The 24564-nt window shown below is 35.4% G+C and overlaps 2 protein-coding genes across 2 annotated transcripts; one reads left to right on the top strand and one right to left on the bottom strand.

Moving 5' to 3' along the window:
• The first annotated feature begins 3039 nt into the window (after window positions 1–3039).
• LOC141620455 (uncharacterized) lies at window positions 3040–4417 on the top strand. Its single transcript, XM_074437321.1, has 2 exons — window positions 3040–3927; window positions 4076–4417. The coding sequence occupies exons 1-2, from the start codon at window positions 3040–3042 to the stop codon at window positions 4415–4417; spliced, it is 1230 nt and encodes a 409-aa protein (XP_074293422.1).
• A 5336-nt stretch (window positions 4418–9753) lies between these two features.
• Window positions 9754–20206, bottom strand: LOC141617341 (vesicle-associated protein 4-1-like). Its single transcript, XM_074434524.1, has 7 exons — window positions 19704–20206; window positions 12763–12833; window positions 12553–12634; window positions 12340–12458; window positions 10887–10964; window positions 10682–10801; window positions 9754–10323 (listed from the first exon to the last, which is right to left on the bottom strand). The coding sequence occupies exons 1-7, from the start codon at window positions 20026–20028 to the stop codon at window positions 10264–10266; spliced, it is 855 nt and encodes a 284-aa protein (XP_074290625.1). The 5' UTR covers window positions 20029–20206; the 3' UTR covers window positions 9754–10263.
• Window positions 20207–24564: the final 4358 nt, after the last annotated feature.

Below are 24564 nucleotides of genomic sequence, written 5' to 3'. Positions count from 1 at the left end.
TTAAACTACAATAAACATGTAAACAATTGAGAGGAAGATGAATTAAGAGAAGGATTATAAACTATGGTTGAAATAAGGAAGATGAATCTCTTCTTGTTTTCCACTTACAACCCAATAACAAATGTAAACTAATGAGAATTGAGAAATTACTAAACTAGAGATTAATTACATTAATGTAAGAGAAATATTACAACTTTTATTGAAGGAAGTTAAAGAGAGAAATATTAGGGTTCTTGTTACAATAATGAGAGACTAATTATTCTAATATGAGAGTAGAATAATCTAAGGTTAACTAAGGTAAGTGGTAATAATAAGAGTGTCTTAATATACTAGTTTATTAATAATACTAATAATACTACTACTACTACTACTACTACTACTACTACTACTACTACTACTACTACTACTACTAATAATAATAATAATAATAATAATAATAATAATAATAATAATGATGATGATAATAATGATGATGATGATAATAATAATAATAATAATAATAATAATAATAATAATAATAATAATAATAATAATAATAATAATAATAATAATAATAATAATAATAATAATAATCTAAATCACCTAACAAATAGACACAAATACACGACACTTAAACAAATGAAAAAGGGAAAGGGGGAACACGACAAAGAAAAACACGCAGCACGAGATGTCCCAACCGGGGTGTCGGCCGTCGGTGGTGGCACCGGCTGGGAGGTTCCTGGAAAGTTGAGTGATTTATTGCTTTGTGTGAGCCGGTAGTGGGGGTGGCAGCCGGGGGCCCGGTTAGGAGAGCAATTTGATTGATGCGAGATGAGGGAGTGGTGTTGCGAGCCGGTTGGCCGGCCACCGGTTCTAAGGGCGGCTGGAAGTGCATTGTTTACCAATCAACTCGATTTCGATTCCGAGTTCAATATTGATGGTGGCTGTGATTGGTGGACGCCGTGGCTGTTGTCGGTGATGTTGCTGGTCGAAACTCGTGGTGGTCATGCTGATGGGCGACGATGGTTCCCGCTGCTGGTTGTGAGTGTATGGAGGGAAATTGATGGAGATCATGGTTGAGTTGAGACGAGCTCAAATCTGGGCAGCGATGAGAGCAGAAATGGTGATGTCGGGTAGTCGAAGGTGATGCAGGTTGTTATCGTGGTTCTGAACTGGGTTCAGAGGAGAAGTAGAGGACGAAAATGGTGTTGGGCTGTTGTTGACGGAATGAGAGTGAACGGTAATGACAAATGGTATAATAAAGATGAACATACTACTAGTAGTGTAAATGACAAATGAATAACAAAACAATACTTGAAATAATATTACCTTAACAATTGGAAATGAGCTTGGAAATGAAGAACAAGATAGAACAAATGGAAAGCTTGAAATGTAAATTGTATTATAACTTGGAATGCTTAAAGAAAATTGTTTATAATATAAAGGAAATGCTAAAGGGAAATCTAATCTAAACTACATTTTATTCTGAAAACTAAGACTAAAGCATATGAAAAAGTGTATGGAAAGATGTGTTTGAGGTCCCGGATCACCCCCCTTTACATAGGACCAAAGGGAGTAACGTAAATGAGCTATAAAGGGGTCACCCCGATCGGGGTCGTGTGTTTCTTGATTTTCGTCTTAATTCCGTCTTAACTTCTTAACTTCTTGCTTTATGACAATGCGGAATCCAATGCAAAGCTTATTCAAGAGTTCGTCTAAGGCATCCTAGGGATCATTTGGCATCCAATGTATGCTCTTATGATGAGCTTTTACTTGGACTACATTTCATTATTTGCACACCAACATAAGTTGGTTTTCTTCATGCTCGGGATTTCCAATTTCTGCCCAAAATGTCCCTGTACTTCTCGGAATGCCCTTGCATGATCAAGACTTGCTCTCATTAGCCTCGTGAACTTAGGTAAATGCTAATTTGACGGGGAAAAACTACCAACGGCTTCATTTCCTACAAAATGTAATGAATACGAGCAAAAACACATAGAACACGAAATTAGCTCACAAATACACTAATAGAAGTGTAATAATCAAATAAACCGAGCTAAAATAGGGAGTTAAATTATTTATAAAATGGACTTATCAATAGATTAGATTGGAGGGAGCATGTAACAATACAAATGTTTTCTATCAAAAAAAAAACACAATACAAATGTTAGCCTAGCCATGCTCTCATGCTCTAACAACAAAAATAAACTAAAACAATGGACGACTTTTCAATAAATCTTACTCCCTCCAATCCTCTATTTTCTTCCTCTTCTTTGTGTGCACAAGGATTAAGGAGGGAGTTTAATATTGAATAAAGTACTTGTTGTGGGCCTTGGTGAGTGGAGAAAGGGTAGTATAATTAGGAGTTGTAAAGCAAATAAATAAAGGTGGTTAAGCATAATTGTTCCCTCCAAAAATTTGTACACCATTAATAATAGTCAAACTTTGGAGTTCCCTCCAAAATTCAGTTCAGTGACTTCCCTCCAAAATACAGCACTGTTAACATTATTTTTACAGACTCGGGTTATTGAATAACCATTAAACATAGAGACATGCCTCTATTTAAAATAAAAATACATTCGATAATTAATTAAAGTACATAATTAAGTCTAAAATTACAGATTTTAAGCAGTTACTTGTACATTAAAGAACGAAATTTGAAGATTAGTGTGGATAAGAGGACTTCGGAAATTTGGTTGGGCATCTCCTTTATTTTCAGCCAAGTTGGTGTCCTTCAACCAAACCAAAGTGTCAAAGTCAAGTTACATCAATGCAAATGGATATAATTAAAAATTTGGCACCAAAATTCAAAAAGGGAGCCAAATTTTCACACATTTCATTTTGGAGCCAAAATAATTTTAAACATTGTGCAAAGTTTATTGTGGTATAAATGCAAAGTTCATTTACTAACATAGAGACAAACAAACACTTTCTTACCTTTTCCAAAACAAAAAATAAATTTCATAAATGAAGACAAAAAATCTAAACAACAATGAAAGATCAAGAATAACTTAGCTTTTATTAGAACAAAGTAATGAAAGAAAACCCAAGTATGGTGCAATGTCAGTTTTGGCTAAACAATTTGGGGTATGTAGGAAGACCATAACCGACATTTGGAATACATCAAAGAAGCAACACACAACAGGGCAAGCTATTAATGTGAAGAGCAAACTGAAAGGAAGATCAATGGTAACGAGACATAAGTTTGACAATGATAAACTAGAGAGTATTGACTTGAGTAAGAGGACAACACAACAACAACTTTCTGAAGGTTTGGGTGTAAGTCAATCAACTGTTTGTAGATGGGTGACAGCAGATCTCATAGACTCACATACTAATGCAGTCAAGCTAGGTTTGACAAAAAACAATAAACTTGCTAGATTAATGTATTGTCTTTCACATTTACAATATGATAAAATCACCAAACGCTTTGTTTTCAAAGATCAGAATAATGTCATTCATATGGATGAAAAATGGTTTTTTATTACCAAACCTACTCAAAGATTTTATGTAGGGAAAAAAGAAAAAAGACCACATAGAACTGTCCAATCAAAAAGATTCATTAGCAAAGTTATGTTCATGTGTGCTGTTGCAAGACCCAAATATGGTCCCAACAAAAAAGTAATTTCTGATGGAAAGATGGGTATATGGCCACTTGTGATGGAGGTGCCAGCCAAAAGAAAATCAAAAAATAGATGTGTGGGAACTATAGAAACAAAGTGCATAGACTCAATCACAAAGGCAGTTACAAAAGATATATTAATCAACAAAGTGTTGCCATCAATAAAAGCAAATTGGCCATCAAATTACAGCAAACACATTCTGATACAACAAGATAATACTAGACCCCATATAACCAATATGGATGCAGATTTCAGAAGGGCTGCAACAGAAGATGGGTGGAAGATTGAATTAACTCATCAACCACCAAATTCACCAGATTTAAATGTACTAGACTTGGGATTTTTTTAGAGCCATTCAATCTCTTCAACAAAAGAAAAAGTCCAGAATATTGAAAGATCTTGTTGACAATACCATGAAAGCATATGAAGAATTAGAAGTCATTAAGCTTAACTATGTTTTCATCACTTTGCAGGCATGTATGTTAGACATAATGAAACGTAAAGGTTGTAATGATTATCCTGTGCCTCATATGCACAAGTCAAAACTAGCAGCAGCTGGTTTACTACCTGAGTATCTAAATGCTGACATAGAACTGGTGAAGGAGTGTGTAAGATATGTCCAAAATGTTGGTGATGCAAGTTCTATAAGTGAATTAGTAGAGGCACTTAGTACTATGGATAACAATTCAGAAGTAACAGAGCAAGGTAGTTGCAGTAATAACCCAACAGCTCACAGTGAAACTGTTGGTAACATTACTGCAACTGGTGTTGTTACAACTGATCCCACAGAATTGCAGGAAGATCTTTTTTATTGACATGTGTGCAGGTAATTCAAACCAAGAATAAAGACTGCAGATGATTGATGTATAGACGGTGTAACTTTTTGAAGCTAAATGAATCAGACAGAAGCAGATGCAGCAGAGAACAACATTTTGAAAAAGACAGAAGCAAATGATGCAGCAGCAAATCAATCCAGAGAACAACATTATGAATAAGACAGAATCAAATGATGCAGCAAAAACGCAATCCAGATAACAATATTTTGAAGAAGACAATTGTTTTCATTTTGAACTTTGCACAATTATTTTAAGTTATTTGGAACAAGTAGGTGAATGAAATGTAACTCAGCATCATTGCATTTGTAGTAAGACTTCGACTTCTTAGTGTTTAATTGAAGACACTCAAATAACACAGTCCATGCATAGCCTCATTATTCATCACAATTACTTGTGGTGGCGTAATGCAAGGAATGTATTGGCAGTGTAATGCCCTCAAACCAGATCATTGGGCATTACTTTTAAGTAAAGGAGAAAAAAAAAACCATTTGCAGGCAACATATTCATCACTAGTCCATAAACAAAAAAAAATGAAAAGAGTAACAGGGTAAAAAAAAAAAATAGACCTCCATATCCTTCTCTTCCTTTATCTGCTCAGACATGCAAGTTTCTGGGACCCATTCATCAAGTTCACCTAACGAATCAGGGATAATATCAACTGAATCAGGGACAGGTACAGAGTAATCAGACCCAACATCACAAGAGTCACGCCTCATCTCTTCATCACCATTATTTCTCTTCACCCCGTAGCCATCTTCAAGTAGCAGGCCAAACATAGGGAAATAGGCAGCAAGTTCAGTTAAAAACCATCGTTCATGCTCTGGTGTTTGACGCCTAGCAACCATCCTCTTCGCCCTTTTCTCGGAATCCAGCCTTATAAACTCCGCCATCTCCTCCTTAGCCTTCTCTTCATCAACTCTCTTCTCCCCTTCAAAATCAGGCACAACATCATCGTAGTTTTCACTACAATCACCCGCAACAACCACACCATCATCATCTCTTTTCCCCCCTTCACAATCACGCATATCATTTGTCTGCCCCTCTTCAGAATCTTCAAGAACACCATCAAAATCAACAATAGAGTTGTTGAACAGACAAGGCCCATCTTCAAGATCTGAGTAATAACAACCCAGATCTGGAGTAAAATTGTGACAATATTCAAATTTATCGCGATTTAGGAAAAACGACATCGACATGCAAATTGATTGGTAGATTTGAGACAAGGAAATCTTAGATCAGAGGCGAGGTATTGTTTAGAATAGAGAAAAAGGGAGAAGTTTAGAGCAAATGAGAGAGGTTTAGTGAGAGAATGACGATATGAAAATGGCGGAAGAGAGAGAAACTTCTAGGGTTTTCTAGGTGAGACGGGTAATTAAGGCGGGAGGGATTAGGGTTAAGTAAGGGTTAATTGGGTTGGGTTGGGTTGTTAATTAGGGTTAGTGTTAATTGGGTGGGTTTAATTGTTGGGTTAGTATTTGGGTTAGTAGTATAAGTAGTGGCATAAATTGTAAATCTGAAAATATAACAAGGACAATATGGTAATTGCATAGGTGGAAAAAGTTGCCAAATAAGGAAATAGGGAAGAAAACCTGAATAACCGAATAAGGAAATAGGGAAGAAAATGGCGAATTGGAGGGAGTATATAGTACGGCCTTGTAGTATATGACTGACTGAAAATAAAAATATATGTAACCCAACATTAAAATTCAATTTCATTATTTATTAACTAATTTAAGTGGACTTTTTATTGTTGGATAAATTATACTCCATACTCAGTATGTATATGACTGCCAAACACATTAGCCGAACTCCATATACAATCTGACAAACCTACATTACGCATTTACCCCAAAATTCTTACCCCAAAGAAGTACCTTCCTTAATCCCTCTATCCATCCTTGCTTTTTCAGTAACATACAAACTATCATATTTTAAAGGGAAACCCACATACTCGAGCTTTAGTCTCCTTCCCCCATTCTCCCCTAAACCCTATCTACTCTAGGTCTCTAGTAGTCAACTACTCTTTTAACACCATAGATGCATGAGGTAAGAATTTAAGTCAAATATAAGCATTCAATCTATAGTTTCATCACATGCAATACGATATATCCTAGTTATTTTTTTTTCTTCCAAAAACAAATAGGTAATTTTTCTTAGTGTTTATTCGAATTCCTTTATCAATCAAAACTAAACTTTTAATAGTAATTAGAGAAAAGGTTATTATTCTCGGTTTATCATTTTATATTAATTACTGTAATATTGAATATATCTTAGATTTTTTATATGACGAATTATATATTTATATCATTAACTAATTTATGTGTGTAATTTACAATATTAACAATTTGATAGTATATGGTATATAAAAGTTATTGTAATAAACAAATAAATATATGCACAAAATGATGACTGATAAAACAAAGCAATCGTTTGAAAGTTATGGAAAACACAAATGGAAAATGGAAAAATAATTTATTTCTTCACGTGGTCCCTACAACTATTTTGTAAAACAAAGTCATGTTAATGATGACGTGAGTGAATGAGGTTGTTTTAAATGTTTTTGTATTAATAAAGATAAGAAGTGCATATCTTAGCTTGGAGGGGAAAGAACACTTTATCATGTTAGAAAAATGTTTTTTAAAAAAAATTTTTTTTTTTTAGAAATCTTATACTTTAGGTCACTAAAGTGAGAAATTACCCAAACTTTTGGGCATCAAAGGTCATTGAAGTGGAACTGAGCCAAATCTCATAACACTAAATTAAGTTGAAGTACGGAGTAATTGTTGTAATTATCTAATCTGACAAGATTTTGTATTTACACTTTTACTGTAAGTACTTTATTGTGACCCTACAAACTTCTCAAATTTTGATATGAATACATAACTAGAATCACAATAGCTTTGTATCATCTCCATAGTACGGGGAGCAAAAGATTTGCGGCTGATTTGAGCACTGCATCTTGATTTTTCGGCTTACTCACTTCTCCTATTGTTAGTGTTACAGACAAAATTAAAAAATATTTTCTTGGGAAGAATAGTATGTAATTGTTTGCTATTTTGATTTCAGTGTTTTGAGAATGAAATGGTGGATGCTATGACATATTTTGAGATTTATGTTAGAAATAATAATCAGAAAAATCTAGACTAAGAATCATGTAGATTTGTGGAAATGCTAACTTGTAAATGTAAAAAATCTAGATACATACTATTAGTGTAGTTGAACCAATCATAATGTACATTAGTCTAGAATTATCTTAGTATGTCGGTGAAAATGGTGCAAGCCGACTTTAGAAGCCTATAAATAGGCTATGGCACTCCACTTTGTATACAATCAAAAAATAAAATAAAACAAACAATAACAAAACATTCACATACACAAACAATTAACTCCTCTCGTTCGAATAGCTTGCCCACACTTACATACAATATAATACTAACAATTTAGGTCATGTTCTTTTAGACTAAAACTGTCTGAACTGAACTGAACTGAACTTAATGAAGTTGAACTGAACTAAACTGAATAGAGTTGAATTGAATGAGCTGAAATTAACTCCAAAAGAACAGGGTCTTACTTTGCATTAATTATTTATTTATAAATGGCTCATAATTTTATCTATAATTAATGATATGCCTCTCCGGCTCTCCCTTTTCTTCTGGTTTTTATCTTGTCATGTCAAATTATTTGTGCTTCTGAAGTTTATATGATAAATTGTGAGCAACAATTCATGAAGTTAACTGATCATAACTCATTTACTAACAACAACAATTCTCCCTTGTGACGGTCACAATTTGCGACAGACAAATGTGACTACTTTTTGATAAAATGTAACCACTCAAATACTGTTCATAAAATGGTACTTGTAAAAAAACGGTCACATTTTCTCAAAAAGTGGTCACATTTGGCCCGTCGCAAATGTGAATAGTATTTGTGACGGAATAGTACCCGTCACAATTGAGAATTGGTGCAAATAAATAGATAAACAAGTACGACAGATGCTGGCGACAGATGCTATTGTGTTGCACAAGTTGATGGTCCTTCGTTGTATAGAGAAATAGAGTACAATGGAGTGGTTTGTGGTAGTAGGTGTATTGAATTAGCATGTCGACTTGGAGAAATCTTTACATATGGCCATATGGCGGTGTTTGGTTGAACTACTTGGAATGAATTAATCTATTCCAATGTTTGATTGAAGTAATTTGAAATGAAGTCAGAATCCATCCATTATTTAACTCCATTTTAACCCCTTGCTAGAATTTCATACCCGCCTCCTCTCTCAAGTTTTTAACTTCATTCCACCCTATAGTATTATTATTCTTCATTTTGGAATCGAACCAAACAACTATAAACAAGTATGGAGTTTTAACTCAATAGGACAACACGGTATATTGATACACAATTCATTCCAAAATCAATTCCACTACTTTGAACAAAACAACCTCTAAGTTGTTATCTTTATTTGTAGCGAAGGGATTGTAGCCTCTAACAATCTTACCTTTGGTGTGAACATCAGTTAATTTCTTTTTATTTTTGAGGGAAAAGAATATTACGAGTATTATTGATCAAAGGCCGATACAAAATTGGCAGCGACAATGTGACGAATACAAACAGTGGCCGAATCCACTCAAATACGTGTGGAATAACTAATAGGGTAATAGTGAGTCATAGATTGAGCCACATGATTTTCGGGTTTTCTAACACAAGCATAATCACCGTCTCAAAAGTCAAAACGACTAGCCAAGTGAAGAATGTCTTGTACCATATTTCCCAAGTAAGTAGCAGGAGTATTATGAGCTTGAAGAAACACAAATGTTTGTGTCCTGAAAAAAGAAATGTTTGGAGCTAGTAATCCCACTTTGGGATAACTCATAACTCAATTTGCTTTCTTAAGAATATATGTAAATTTTCATTTTATTCATTAATCCTTTTTTTCCTAGTTAAATTACGATCAACCGATCGGACCAAAATTAAATCTGAACCATTAAAAAGTTAATGGACCTCTATTTTACTCTAGGAAATGGAGAGGATCCTTACTTGTATACTTGTATGACTGACTGAGAATTTTTTTGGCAACCTGAATTTCAACAAGGATCCTCTCCATTTCCTCTCACAAAGCCATTTAATAATATTATCTCATCTATACTCTATTAACCCTTTATTTTTATACATAAATCGTGAACCGTTTGATGTTAACATGATACAATTTGGGTCGTTGATAGGTAATGACCTCGCCATTTCTTTTTAGGAAATGGAGAGAATTAAGTCAACACTGATTGATGCACCTGTTTCGACAATTTTGAACTTTTGTGGCTTCTATAGCTCAAAAGAAAACGTAGAATATTACTCCCATATAAACAAGGTCGTTATTTGAGAATCAATACAGTGTGTACTAGGAACTGAAATACTCCTGAAATTCCCCACACAAAAAGTTGATACAACACAACCGCGAATATGATGGTAGGATAAATACATCCAATCCAACTTTTACAAACAACAGATTTCATGAAAGATCCCTTGAAACTTGCAGTTATTTTCACAAAAAGGAAACAAAAGTGCATTATCTACACTGAGAAGAATGAAATCACGTTGGGCAACAAAATCCACCTTGAGCGTCGTCTGTGTCCGACCCCAACCCCAAACCGCATTTGATATCCTTCATCCTAACCTCCATCATCACCAATGATTGTAACAAAAAAAGATGTTGAAGCAGGAACATTATTGATTGTACAGAATGCTTCGTAATCTCCCGTATAAGCTATCTCACGAAGCCAAACATACATACATCTTCACTGCACGAAAGATAAAACTCCACAAAGAAATCTGAACATTTATTCTAACTCCACTGCATCAACTTGCTGCTGAGCCAGATACTTCTCTCTCCTCTCTTTCTGTAGTGCAATTTGATCAAGGCAGTCATTGTACGGACGTAGTAGGATAATGGAGTAAAAGGTATGTACTACTCCGTATGTATTATTCTTTTCCTTGTGAGGAAATAAAATTAGTTTGATCAGGGAGAACATGAGCAACCTATCTTCATCCTTGCGGATAAGAGAGGATAGTGGAAGTTATTGAATTTTGAAGCATTTCAAAAGATTTGGACATGAGTGCTCATATGCATATGTAGTCTGTGACAAACTTAATAGCCTCGCGAAAGTAGTAGTGATTAAATACTGCTCGATGCAAAAATTGGATCCCTATCTTAATGTCATCAATGATACAAAAATTTATGGGAAGATATGCACATACCCATTCATCAATGACAAGACCTTCGCCAACCACCTTTGGACCATCATCTGTTGGGGGTTTCTTACGATCTTCAACGTGAGCATCAGCTTCAGCTAATTGACGATTCAGTTTTTCCAATGCCTAACACGAACTTAGATCAGTTCCGATGTACTATATGGATTCTAACAGCTCATATAGGCAGCAACAAAATGGATACCGAACTTACTGAGCTAGGGCGTTCAGGATCCAGGAAAATGGCACGCAGTATCCGTTCTATATTGGCTTGATCCTTTTGTTCATCAAACTGCATAAAAGGGTTGGGAGGGATTATAATTAATTTAGTTCCACAGATTTACTTAAAACCGAAACAAACTTTTGTTCATCAAAATTGTTTATATCCATTTCATAGACATTTTTCATCCTTCTCGACATCTCGGGCCCATGCAATGAGTAAACAAAACAAAGTGAAAAACTATTCAGAGACTCAGAATTCATCGACCAATCTATGTCTCTGAGGCACAAGGACGAACCATAAAGAATGTCCCAAAACTCTTGGTGTCTGAGCAGCCCAAATCCAACATTTTAAAGCATATTATAACGAAATTAATACCCCAAGTATCCTTTAACTCACACAAATGACTTAATTATTAGTCCTCATAAATGAAGCCACGAGTAATAAGATATAGCTGAAATTATGGAATAAAAAAAACAACTCCAAAAAAGCAGTAGCTAAGGCCTACGAAATGACGCATATGCGCAAGGTGGTTTTCATGACCATGTTGCTCATTTCAATTTGGTTTCGAAAAAGACGAGGGACATAAGACCTGACTGAAATTCATCTCACAGAGTCACAGGTTTGAGTAACATGAATGTTCCAAGTTCCATGTGCTAAATTACTAACCTTCGCAGATGCACATAACCCACATAAAATGAAAACAATCGCGACATTTTCATGTTAGCTTTAGTGACGACATCCCCTCCGAAAAAAAAAAAAACCTTCTACCATGTCACATAGTCACAGGCAAACAACCTAACAAGGAGTATTGACTGAAGGCTCCATTTAGTCCCAATATACAAACTGTGCTTACCAAGTCAGTAGGTAAATTTTCGCAGCAAATACAACAGTCATCCAAATTCAGAAAAAGTGCAACAAGTTACCTAAGGAGTCTGAGGTTGTGAAAATATTCGCGCTCTAGAAAAACAGAGGCAAATCATTTCCAGATACTTCCTAGGTAGGCTATTAAACAATGCACTAAATATTATAGATGAAGATATAGCTTATGACAAAACATGAAAGCCACAAAAGATAGGACATACTTAATCTGATCACCTTACGGCAAATAAATGGCAATCAAACAGCTCAGTTTCAAACAGAAATGTCTGAAAACTATCTTTGTCAGAACCCAACCCATCCCTTGAGGATTGAAACTTTACTCCGACTCAAATAGTGAAAAAATCCACCCTCCACTGGATAAGATCCATTGTTTATTCATTTAAAACTGTGAATGTCGTAGGTCGTGAGTTGTAATCATCACATCAGTCCTAGATTTAAACTCAGCAAGAAGTATAAACCATGCAATAAAACCACCAAAGATAGAAGGGCAGAAAACAGTATCTTTGAAAAGTAATAAGATTATATACGACTTGTAAAAGAATTTTTTTTGGATGAGACTGCTCACCAACTCGGGCGCATATTCTGTCCCTTCTTTAACCTTCAGACTCATAATCTTAAATTTGACTTTTTTCTTCAGGTCTTGCATTTTCTCATTGTTCTCGGGCTGCTCCACAAACTTAAAGACTGCCACACAGAAATATTCAAGAATTGAATGAAAGACAAAACCCATGAAAAAAGCCTTCTTATTAAAGCATAAAAAGGTGCATGGCAATGTTACCCGCAGCAACAATATGCTCTCCAGGAGCAAGGATACCACCAGGCGGACGCATGTAGCAGCTTTTGGGTGCAGTTGTTTGAAACTGAGATAAAGCGGCGTGTGACAAATGAAAGTCAGAGTAATAGATGCTTTGCATCTAAAAGCTTATCCGACAAGTGGCAACACACAAAATGAATGGGAAAAAACAGCCGCAGAATTCAGAAGTGATACCTTGAAAGCTACGTGGGATTTGCCCGTGTTCTTAATTCTCACGGCACTTCTAACTTGTTTGCCGGGCTCATCTTTACATGCACAAAGCAAGTAAACAAGTCAAACAACTAAAAGCAGCAATGCCAGCAAGAGAGACGAATTACCAAACCAAGTGTAAATCATCACAAGGAAAGATTTGCTGCGCCAGACCTAAAATCATGCTTGTTCTTATAACGATAGTAGTAATGGAAACCCCAGAACAGTATATATAGTTGGAAAAACCGCATTTTACTATCACGTTAGTAGTCCTCTGTCCAGCACAAGGATTCTTGGATGGTTTCATGTTTATGAATCGAGATAATTCAATTCGATTCTACTTTCCTCCCCATTGTATCTTTTTGTAAAAGGGCGACACCTCTATGATATCTTTGTACATGGGCATCACAGCCTTGGTGTCTCCTAACTAATATCATGTGTTACTTGTCAAAAATTGAACAATCCTCATGCCGATCCCAACAATCATCAACATAGGAATACTAACACTCTCAACTGAGACTTTGACAGTGCAATCCAAAACTCTCAAGTCTCAACTGAGATTCGATAGAGTAGGCTAACACAGTCAAGATTAAGGCCAACACTAGCTTAAATCCACTTGTTACTCCGCACATTTCAATAACTAACCACTCAATTCACAAATAGAATACAAACATAATGTTGGAATAAAATTGCAGTAACAATGTAAAAGGAAAAGAGATAACCGATTCGTAGTGACGTGGTATGAGAGCCACTGCCTTGAAAACTATATTTCCGGTACGACCGTGGTGGCGATCAGCAGATGACCGGTAGTTCCCCAAGGATTTACACTACTGCACTCAGGCTGAGAGCATTGGAACGACAGAATTTTCTTTACCCAGAAATTATAGAGAGATTGAGAAGAGAAGAAGAGAGTATATTGTGTATTTTCTGGAGTGAAGAAGCAGGCCTTATATAGGAGAGTCGAGCAGGTGAGGAGCCAAAAAAAAAAGATTCCCTATTAACTTCAGTCAAACGGAATTAAGAGCCATAAACGCAGAAGATTTAGCTCTTAATTGCAGATGATACGGTTTGACTATGCACCTAGACAGACTCCTATGAATGAACCTGGTCACTTCATCCTAGAGCAAAACACACGCGGCTCTGGCCCAAAAAGATAGGCACAGCCCGCCGCAGGCGATTGCCAAATCCCAAATCACGAATCTGGATCCGGGCCGGGCCGGGCTCGGGCACGCGCGCGTGTGCGAGCTGAATTAAGCACCTCGCAAAGCTTCCACAAAAGCCTCCCATGACCCACTAGTGATATGGTAAGGAGTGTGGTCATATATAAACACAACAAACACTCTTTTCCTCACCAATGTGGGACAATTGGAAAAATATACTCGGCATAAAAGCCCCTATTTCCAACAATCCCCCACTAGGGGCGCCTGAGATAAAGAAACAGAATTCCTGGGTAAAGGAAGGATTGGATACTTAGGTATCAATACCTTTCGATTTGAATTGACACTTTAGTGAGATGAGGAAACAACTTACTTACAGCGAGAGAATATCTTGCGATTTGAATTCCTAGCTGAGCTTCGGTCGATACCCCCCACAACACATATCATACCTTCAGAATTGTGATCGTTCCGCGATTTCAAAGTGCAACGCGCTCTTTTAGAGCATTGCGTTTACCTCGGTACTAATAGATGTGTTCACAAAACTTCTCATAGTCTTTATGATCACACACCTACGTAGGTGGCTCAAGTGCTTCTCAATAGCACTTCTTGCATGAGCCATTAAGGACATAAGTCCAACCTTTGTGTATGATTCATCAAGTGCGTCTCAAAAGCACCACCAGTTAAGGTTATGAATCATATAACGCCATAGGAATAGAAACTTTAGGCCTAGTCACTCTTGACTTAAGAACTTAAGTCCCATTCCCCTCGACGTTTCAATGACTAGTCTCCTAGTCAATCCCTTAGTAAAGGGATCAGCCAAATTGCTTTCGGACTTCACATAGTCCAAAGCGATTACTCCATTATCAAGGAGTTGTCTAACTGCAATAGGCGTGCTGATTCGAATGTGTCGTTTCTTAGCATTATAGACACTATTCTTAGCAAAGACCAATAGTCGCTTGTGAATCACAATGTAAGGAGACCTAAATATTTTGTCCCCCCACATTGGTACATCCGCCAACAAGTTTTTCAACCAATCGACCTCTTGACCGCCAACTCAAGAGCTATGAACTCCGACTCCATGGTAGAGCGTGCAATACAAGTCTGTTTAGAAGACTTCCACGATATTGCTCCTCCACCCATGGTGAAGACATAACCACTAGTAGAACATATCTCATCGTTACACGAAACCCAATTTGCATCACAATATCCTTCTAACACAAAGAAAATTTACTATAATGCAAGCAAAGGTCAACTGTTCCTTTTAGGTATTTAAGTAAACGACGAAGAGCATTCCAATGTTCACTACTGGGGTTATGTGTGTAACGACTCAGTCTACTAACTGCATAGGCAAAGTCTACTAACTGCATAGGCAATGTCTGGTCGAGTACAGCTCATAAGAAACATCACACTACCTAGGATTTTAGCATACTCTTCTTGGGATACACTCTTACCCAAGTTCTTACATAAGTGTATACTAGCATCGTAGGGTGTCCTAGCAGGCACATCATCAAAGCAGTTAAACTTTTTCAACACTTTTTCTACATAATGAGATTGACTTAAAGAAATTCCTTTAGAGTTTCGAATGACCTTAACTCCTAGGATTACATCAGCTTCTCCTAAGTCCTTCATCTCAAATTGTGATGACAAAAATTCTTTGGTTTTAATTATTACCTCCAAGTTATTACCAAGTATTAACATGTCATCAACATAAAGGCATATAAGCACACAATCAGATTCTATTACCTTTGAATAAACACATGAATCAGAATTGTTTACCATAAAGCCATTACCTACCAAAGTGTTGTTAAATTTCTCATACCACTGTTTAGGTGCTTGTTTGAGACCATATAGTGATTTATTTAGTTTACACACCTTATTCTCTTGACCCTCTACCACAAACCCTTCAGGTTGCGACATATAAATCTCTTCCCTTAGCTCACCATTCAAAAAGCGGTTTTGACATCCATCCGATGTATAAAAAGGTTATGAATAGCGACTAAGGCGACAAGAGTTCTAATAGTCGATATTTTGGTCACGGGTGAATAAGTATCAAAATAATCAATATCTTTCTTTTGTGTAAAACCTCTAACCACAAGTCTAGCTTTAAATCTTTCTATTGTACCGTCAGGTCTCATTTTCTTTTTGAAAATCCATTTACTCGTAATGGGTTTACTATCTTTAGGTAAATCAGTCAACTCCCACGTCTGATTAGACACAATAGAATCAAGCTCACTTTTAATAGCATCTTTCCAAAAATTAGCATCAATGGATTTCATAGCCTCATTGTATGTTTTCGGATCATCTTCTATTAAAAATGCTTTAAACAAACTCATCACTAGCACAAACAACAGTAACCATGTTCGAAAAGAATGTTGAAACAAAATCAAGTCCAAAGTTTTTAGGACATCTAGGTCTCTTAGTCCTTCTAGGTTCAAAGAACATGATCAATAGAAGTGCTACTACTAGCATGTGAAGAGATATCAACGGATGTAACAGTAAACTAGGAGATGAATCAACATTCTTCTCAGAATGGAAAAACATGCTCAAAAAACACAAAGATCTCTAGCTTCGGATATAGAACGATCACTCAAAGACATGAATCTATATGCAGAACTATTTTGAGCATAACCTATAAAAACACAATCATAGGTTTTAGGTCCAATCGTAGGTCTTCTAAAGTCAGGTAAACCCACTTTAGCTAAACACCCCCATACCCTTACGAAGCTCAGGTTAGGAGGATAGCCTTTCCATATCTCATAGGGTGTCTTGTCTAACTTCTTATGAGGTACACGGTTAAGAATATGACAAGCCGATAGAATTGCTTCCCCACATATCCTCGTAAAGGCCGAACTTAAAAGCATAGCATTCATCATTTCTTTTAAAGTTCTATTTTTTCGTTCAACCTACTCCATTGGATTGAGGTAAGTAAGGTGGACTAGTCTCATGTATTAGACCGTTTTTGTCACAAAACTCGGCTAAATAGTTTGATTTATACTCGCCTCCTCTCACGGACCTTACCCTTTTGATTTTTCTTTCAAGTTGGTTTTCGACCTCATTCTTAAAACTTATAAACGAATGTTCCGCTTCATCTTTTGTCTTAAGCAAATAAACACGGTGTACCTTGGACAAATTCTATAAAAGTGACATAATAATTTTTACCACCTCTACTTGCAACATTTTTGAAGTCGGCTAGGTCGGTGTGAATTAGCTCAAGAAGACTCGTTTTCCTAGTGGTAATCGGTTTACTAGGTTTCTTTGTGAATTTAGCCTCAACACAGCTAGCACATTTAGAGAATTCTTGACTCGACAAACTTGGAATTAAACTCATAGTTCTAAGTTTTTTAATATAGTCAACATTCACATGACCTAATCTACCATGCCAAACATCAATAGACTCGGCGATATAAGCGTAAGTAAAGCAATATTATTAGAAATCAATCGTGTTCAATACAAAAAGACCCCCAGAAAGATAACCCTTGCCCACAAATTCCCCATTACGCGACATTACCACCTTGTCACCTCAAAACAAGTTTCAACCCACTTTGTTTAATAAGGCACCGGACACTAGGTTTCGACGTAACGAGGGTACATACAAAACATTATTTAGAGCAAGTGTTTTCCCCGAGGTGAGTTTGAGAAAGATCTTGCCTTTGCCTTTGATCGGAGCGGATGAAGAGTTACCCATGAAAACGCATTCCCCACTACCTCCTCGAACTCAAAGAAATAACCCCTTATCGGCACAGAGGTGTCTAGAAGCGGTCCAAGACCCATTCAAAGAACATTACCCACCACATTAGCTTCCACAACCACAAAGCAAAGAATGATGACCATGATGTCATCGATCCAAGATTCGCTTCAGCAGATTTCTTTTCGGAGCATTGGTAGGCTTTGTGACCAGCTTTTCTACAGACATAGCATACAATTTGCCCCTTTGGTTTCTGAATTTTAGCAACTGGTTTGGTATGCTTCCCTGGACCATTTTTCTTAGCAGGACCCTGGTTCTTCCCCTGACCAACCTTGGCCTTGCCCTTACCCTTGAATTTTTCAACATTGGACGGACCACTCGACTCGGCAGTTAGCCTTGGCGAAAACATTAGAAGCATTTACAGACACACTAATGGTTTTGTCTTTGAGACGATTTGCCTCCTCGGTCCTCATGTGACTCACTAATTCTTGGAGGGAAAGGTCTTTTTTCTTATGTTTCAGATGGTTTCTATAGTCAGACCAGGAAGGGGGGAATTTTTCCAGTAACACATTTGCTAGGAAAATCTCATCTAGTTTCATCCCTTCATTAACTACGTCAGCATAGAAATTCTCATAGACATGAACTTGTTCCATTATAGGTTTGTCATCTACCATCTGGAAACCCAGCCATTTCCCAACGACATACTTCTTTTTACCCGCATCATCAGCCCCATATTTTTTCTCAAGTAATTCCCATATGGTTTTAGCAGATTTATGAACCATAAACAAGTCCAATAGGGTATTAGTCATAAGATTAAGGAGGTGAAACCTAACTGTTTTATTATCCTTATCATGTTTTTTAATAGCCTCTTCATTTGACTTAACAACAGAAATTACAGGAGGGGTCGTCTCAATAGATGGTGCAGCGATTTCGATTACGGGAGCAGGAGGGGCCAGAAAATAAAACGTAATCAATTTCAAACCGCTCAAAAACATCGAACTTTTGAGACCAACGCTTATCGTTCGACCATCTAAGGGTTCGACTTTTGACAAATCGGGAGCATTTTTTGACATGATCGACATTGTTACAAAGAAGACAATATAGTTTTCAAATTGTTGGAATAAAATTGCAGTAACAATGTAAAAGGAAAAGAGATAACCGATTCGTAGTGACGTGGTATGAGAGCCACTGCCTTTAAAACTATATTTCCGGTACGACCGTGGTGGCGATCAGCAGATGACCGGTAGTTCCCCAAGGATTTACACTACTGCACTTAGGCACGCCCACTCTCCCCACTCGAGACTGAGAGCATTGGAACGACAGAATTTTCTTTACCCAGAAATTATAGAGAGATTGAGAAGAGAAGAAGAGAGTATATTGTGTATTTTCTGGAGTGAAGAAGCAGGCCTTATATAGGAGAGTCGAGCAAGTGAGGAGCCAAAAAAAAAGATTCCCTATGATACGGTTTGACTATGCACCTGGACAGACTCCTATGAATGAACCTGGTCACTTCATCCTAGAGCAAAACACACGTGGCTCTGGCCCAAAAAGATAGGCACAGCCCGCCGCAGGCGATTCCCAAATCCCAAATCACGAATCCGGATCCGGGCCGGGCTCGGGCACGCGCGCGTGTGCGAGCTGAATTAAGCACCTCGCAAAGCTTCCACAAAAGCCTCCCATGACCCACTAGTGATATGGTAAGGAGTGCGGTCATATATAAACACAACAAACACTCTTTTCCTCACCAATGTGGGACAATTGGAAAAATATTCTTGGCATAAAAGCCCCTATTTCCAACACATAAACTCAGCTCAATATTTTTCCAAACTAATTACAATTCGTTATCCATAGCACACATTGATACCTTAGCGGAAGCATTAAACTTTGTGGAATCCGTCAATCCTATCACACACATACTTGGACAACAATAAACTCGCAACGCACTTAACTTTCAACATTGCTCGATATAAACATCAGACAATTCCGAAATCGTAAGAAATAACCAAAATTTCACAGTAACATTAAAAATCCACGAATTATAATTATAATTAGGGAAACAAATAATAAAAAGAAGAAGAACTAACAAGGAAAGTAAAGGTGATTAGGAGGATCAAGCTTGAGTCGGCGTTTCGCAGGGAGAAGAGACCTAGCAACAGAAGCAACCGACGGCGATGGTGGCTTCGAGGTGACACCTGCACCTCCAGCACCGCGAAACGACGACGTATTACTACTGGCGTCGTAATTTCGGTGTCCATGTTGGTAGTAATTATAATTATTACTATTATTGTTATTACTGTTACTATTATTGGGAAGGTGTTGAGTAGAAGAAGCTGAAGAAGAGGTGTGAATCGATGAAGATTGCCAGAAACTGCATAGATTCCATAGTTTAGGTTCTTCGGAGGTCGCCATTGATTCCGGCGTATAAGGAAGAGTTTTTAGGGTTCCGGTGAGTTTCCGGTGAAATTGATTGAAGAAGAAATTGGGGTGTGTGTGGGAAACTGGGAAGTGGGAAGTTTTTGGAGCGACTTTTTGGAGTTGGTTACTTACTGAGTTACTGCTGTAAATGCCACTTTTTATTTATTTTTATGTTTTTTAAATTGGTGGTCATTGACTTTAAATCAAAAGAACAAACTAAAGTAGTGTTGACCTAGAAATGGGTGGATCTGGTTGGTGAATTGTATTTGGGATTTTTGTATTTAAAATAACCAACCTGCTAAACTAAACGTCGTCAACATTTTACTGATTATCGTCGATATTTTTTAATGACTTTCCTAATCTACCCCTCAGTCCATATTTTTTAATGACTTTCCTAATCTACCCCTCACTCTAAACCTTCCATATTTTAACATTTTTTTTCAAATACGACATTTCCGTCACCACCGCTTCAATTCCGCCACCAAATTTAAGGAATCGACGACAAGTAATCTAAATTAGTTTAATTTTTTAAAAAATTGTAATTAGTTAGTAATTTTAAGTGGTTTAGAATAGAATCGTTATTGTTAGAACAGATTAGTGATTATCGATTACCGCGGCAAAAATTAATCTAAGTCAGAAAATGATTTTTTTTTTCAAAAAAAAAAAATCTTTTCCGGACAAAAAACATTTTCGTCCGGAATTTTTTTTTTTTTTGATTTTTTTTCCGGACGAAAAACATTTTCGTCCAGACGTAGGTCCAGACGAAAATATTTTTCGTCCAGTCGAAAAATATTTTCGTCCGAAAAAAAAAATTTCTTTTTTTTTTTAAAAAAAAAAAAAAAAATTTGGACGAAATATTTTTAAAACCGTTACTAACTTGATCGTTGTTACTTGTTACCTTATGTTTAAAACCGTTTTAATCGAAAAGTTCGTAAATTAAATTACGATTTTTTTCCGAAAAACTGTCTTTTTTTTGTTTTAGAAAGATTAGGGAGAGAGACAAGGGGAAGTTAATGGGGGGCAAAATTGAAAAGATGTGTTAATTATCGATGATAATTAGTAAAAGTGTCGACGATATTTAACACGACCGAAATGGAATATTATATATGGATCATATCATAGAGGAATCTAGAATATATTGTCTTATGTAAACTTTATCTCATTATATTGTATATATATATACCTCTCGTAATGGAATAAGAAAATAGATCTGTCTCTCTTATATTCTATCTACCTTTTCTCTACAATTGTCTCTTCTCTTTATTTCATAACACGTTATCAGCATGAGTCTTAACCGACTGGGCGAAAATTCTCTTTATTTCATAACACGTTATCAGCACGAGTATTAACTGACTGAGCGAAAAGGAATTAATAGTATTTGTTCATATTATTATTAAGATTTGATAATCAGGAGGTTCATATAAGATCTTATTCTATTATTTTTAGCCAATTCAGATCTAATAATCAGAAGGTTCATATCAAATCTTATATATTATTCTCTGATCTAGGTACGTTTTATATAATTCATATCAATTCTTATTCTATTATTCTACTAACTAGGTTAGACCTCGTGCATTAAATGCACGCCTTATAATTTTTTTTTTCTACTAAATTAGATATATAATGGTGGTATTTAATTAATTGTTCATTTTTCTTATCATTGCATTTTACTTTGAGAAATAAAAAGTTGAAACTAAAATAACTAAAAGAATTGAGTAGCATGTTGAAATATATTTTTGTAAATAATATTTTTTTATACCGCAAAGCTAATGATTCCAATTTATAAATTTTCTCGATGTTTTATCACGAAAGTAATTAAAAAGGTTTATAATTTTGTTTTATACATAGTATGAGTCAGGTCATTCTCAAATAATAGAATAGAATCAGTAAAATATTTAGTAAATCATAGTTTGATACAAATTTTTTATTAAAATATTTTAATTAAAAGATTATAGATTAGAGTTTAGTCAAAAAAAATATAATTTGATGAAAAGATAATGGCTCTGTTTGGTAAACAGCGGATTAATATTGGCAGAAGCAGATTGTAAAAGCAGATTATAATTAGCAGAATTTGTTGACAGATTTGACTAGCATATTCAATTAGCAGATTTTATTAAAGGTGTTTGGTAATTAACATATTCAAACTAACAGATTATCTCAATCCTTTGTAAAATGACAAAAAAGGACATGGATAATTTATTGACTAATATTTGCCAACATACATCATCATACAAACAATTTAATTAATAACTAATGACTTCGATTTCTTCTACTAGTCACATACTTTACTCTAAATTGTGATAAATCATTCATAATTTGCAGTAGTATAAGCAACAAGACGAAAAAAAGAGCCAATTAATCTAACAAATAATTCTGAGTTGAGAAAATTCAAAGCATAAACAAACAAATTAGTTGGATTACCATGCAGTACATGGAAGAATTTGAAAACAAGAGAAAAAAAAAAAGAACGCACCTTTTTCAGAGAGGAGAACGTATGAGGGACTCTAGAATAAAAGTAGGATTAATATTTCTAAAAGGGTGAACATATTCTTTTTCCAATCTACTAATAAAATATGCTGGTGGGAGCAACATATTGTAAAATAGTAGATTCGACCCCAATCTACTATTTCAATATGCTGTTTACCAAATACCCCAAATAGCATATTGACTAGTCAAATATGCTAAAACCCCCAAATATGCTATTTTTTGTGCAACCTACTGTTTACCAAACACACCCAATAAGTTACGTAGTTGCTCATTCATATACGAGTTTTACTCATTCATGGACTTTTTTTCATTATTTTTCCATTGCATGCCCTTTGCCCAGAAACGAGAAAAAAAATCTCTCTCTAATTCTCTCCCTCACAAAACTAATCAAATTTATCAAATCCGTCAAATTACACAATTATGGATGTAAATTCTCGTATCGATCATTTAATAATTCTAATTCGTAATTTTATTAATTATTGTTGGACCATATAGATATATGATTAAGTTTTGATAATGACAAGTGTGTGCTTCGTTTTATATATACTCTTGCTCGTAATTGTTTGTTTAGTCTTTGTTAGATTGACTTAGGTTTACAAGATTAAGCAAGTAATGTTATAGCATCCTTAGCTATAACATTGAAGATTTGTGAAGCATCATTCGAGTAATGTTATAGCAGCTTGAGCTATAACATTGAAGATTCTTAAAGCGTCATAGTTACTGTAACAAGTTTCAAGTATGATGATCACTCAAGCAAAAGGCTAGATCAAGTCTTTAACAAGCTCAAGATGAAGAGCTTATGATCAAGATAAAGAGATGATTCTACTACTGAAGATCTCCAGGAAGATTAGCTAGTATAGGTCATCATTCGATAGCGGTAATTTTAGAAGTAATCTTGACAAGCAATGTTATAGCTGTTTTAGTTATAACTTTACTAGTTGAACTCAAAGTTATAGGTGATTCTACTATAACTTTGAGCTGCAATATGAAGAACACGATTTTAATGTTTTTAAAATATATTTTTCAAAGCTTAAATAATAAAATCTTTAAAGAAAAGTATGTTTATAGTAGAGTGAGATTTGGGACATGATTAGATCAAATGAATTTGAGATTATCCTATTGATTAGTAAAACTACTTATGAGTTGTCATGCTATCTAAGGTTTTCCTTTAATTCATATCTAAACCCTAATTATCTAACCTAATATCTTAGCTAGGGTTTCGGTTTGGGTGGCCGGCCTATGAGCCGTTTTTCCTCCTTATTTGAATACTCTTTGTGCAAGTTAGGGTTTGGAATAAATCTTAGTAATAATATTTGGTTAAGATATTTTATCTTCATATATTATTTGATTTATTCTTTTCCGTTATATATAGATATTATTAGGTTAGAATTAGATATCCTACTTACTATATACTTCACACGTGATCTATATAGTATCTAGGGTTTTATGGTAAAGATCTTAAATAAATATTTGTTAGATATATTTTATCTCCTTATATTTATTTTATATCTTTTATCTAAAATAGTGTTGGATTAAAATAGGAAAAAGATTGATCTTATTCCTTTCCTAATCTACACGAGATCTAGGGTTTAGGTAAAGATCTTAGATAAAATATTTGTTAAATATATTTTATCTCCTTATATTTATTCCATATCTTTTGGTAAGATATTTTTAGAATAAATAAATGGATTAAGATCATTTTCTTACTTGGATAAGAACTAAAGTAGATCAAAATAATATTTGTTAGAGATTTCTTATCTCCTTATATTATTTTTATTCCTTCTTACTTTCCAAGATTAAGGAAGATTTAACCTAATCTCTTTCTTGCCTCTCACGACACACACACGGCATCTAGGGTTTTCTTTCTAAACCTAGATCTCCTCTCTACTATAAATACAAGCACTTATTCATTCTTTCAAATCACTTTTCAACTTTGAGCTTTAAAATATCCTTGCAAACAAATTAAGTTTATCATTATTTTGCAATCGAAAATTGTTTTGAAAAGTCGTGTTGTTCTTTATTGCAATTACTTTTTAAGTTACG

This window comes from Silene latifolia, chromosome X, assembly GCF_048544455.1.
Source record: "Silene latifolia isolate original U9 population chromosome X, ASM4854445v1, whole genome shotgun sequence".
In the NCBI taxonomy this organism is placed as follows: domain Eukaryota; kingdom Viridiplantae; phylum Streptophyta; class Magnoliopsida; order Caryophyllales; family Caryophyllaceae; genus Silene; species Silene latifolia.
Note: the sequence above shows the minus strand (reverse complement) of the source record. Positions and strands in the feature narration are given on the sequence as shown.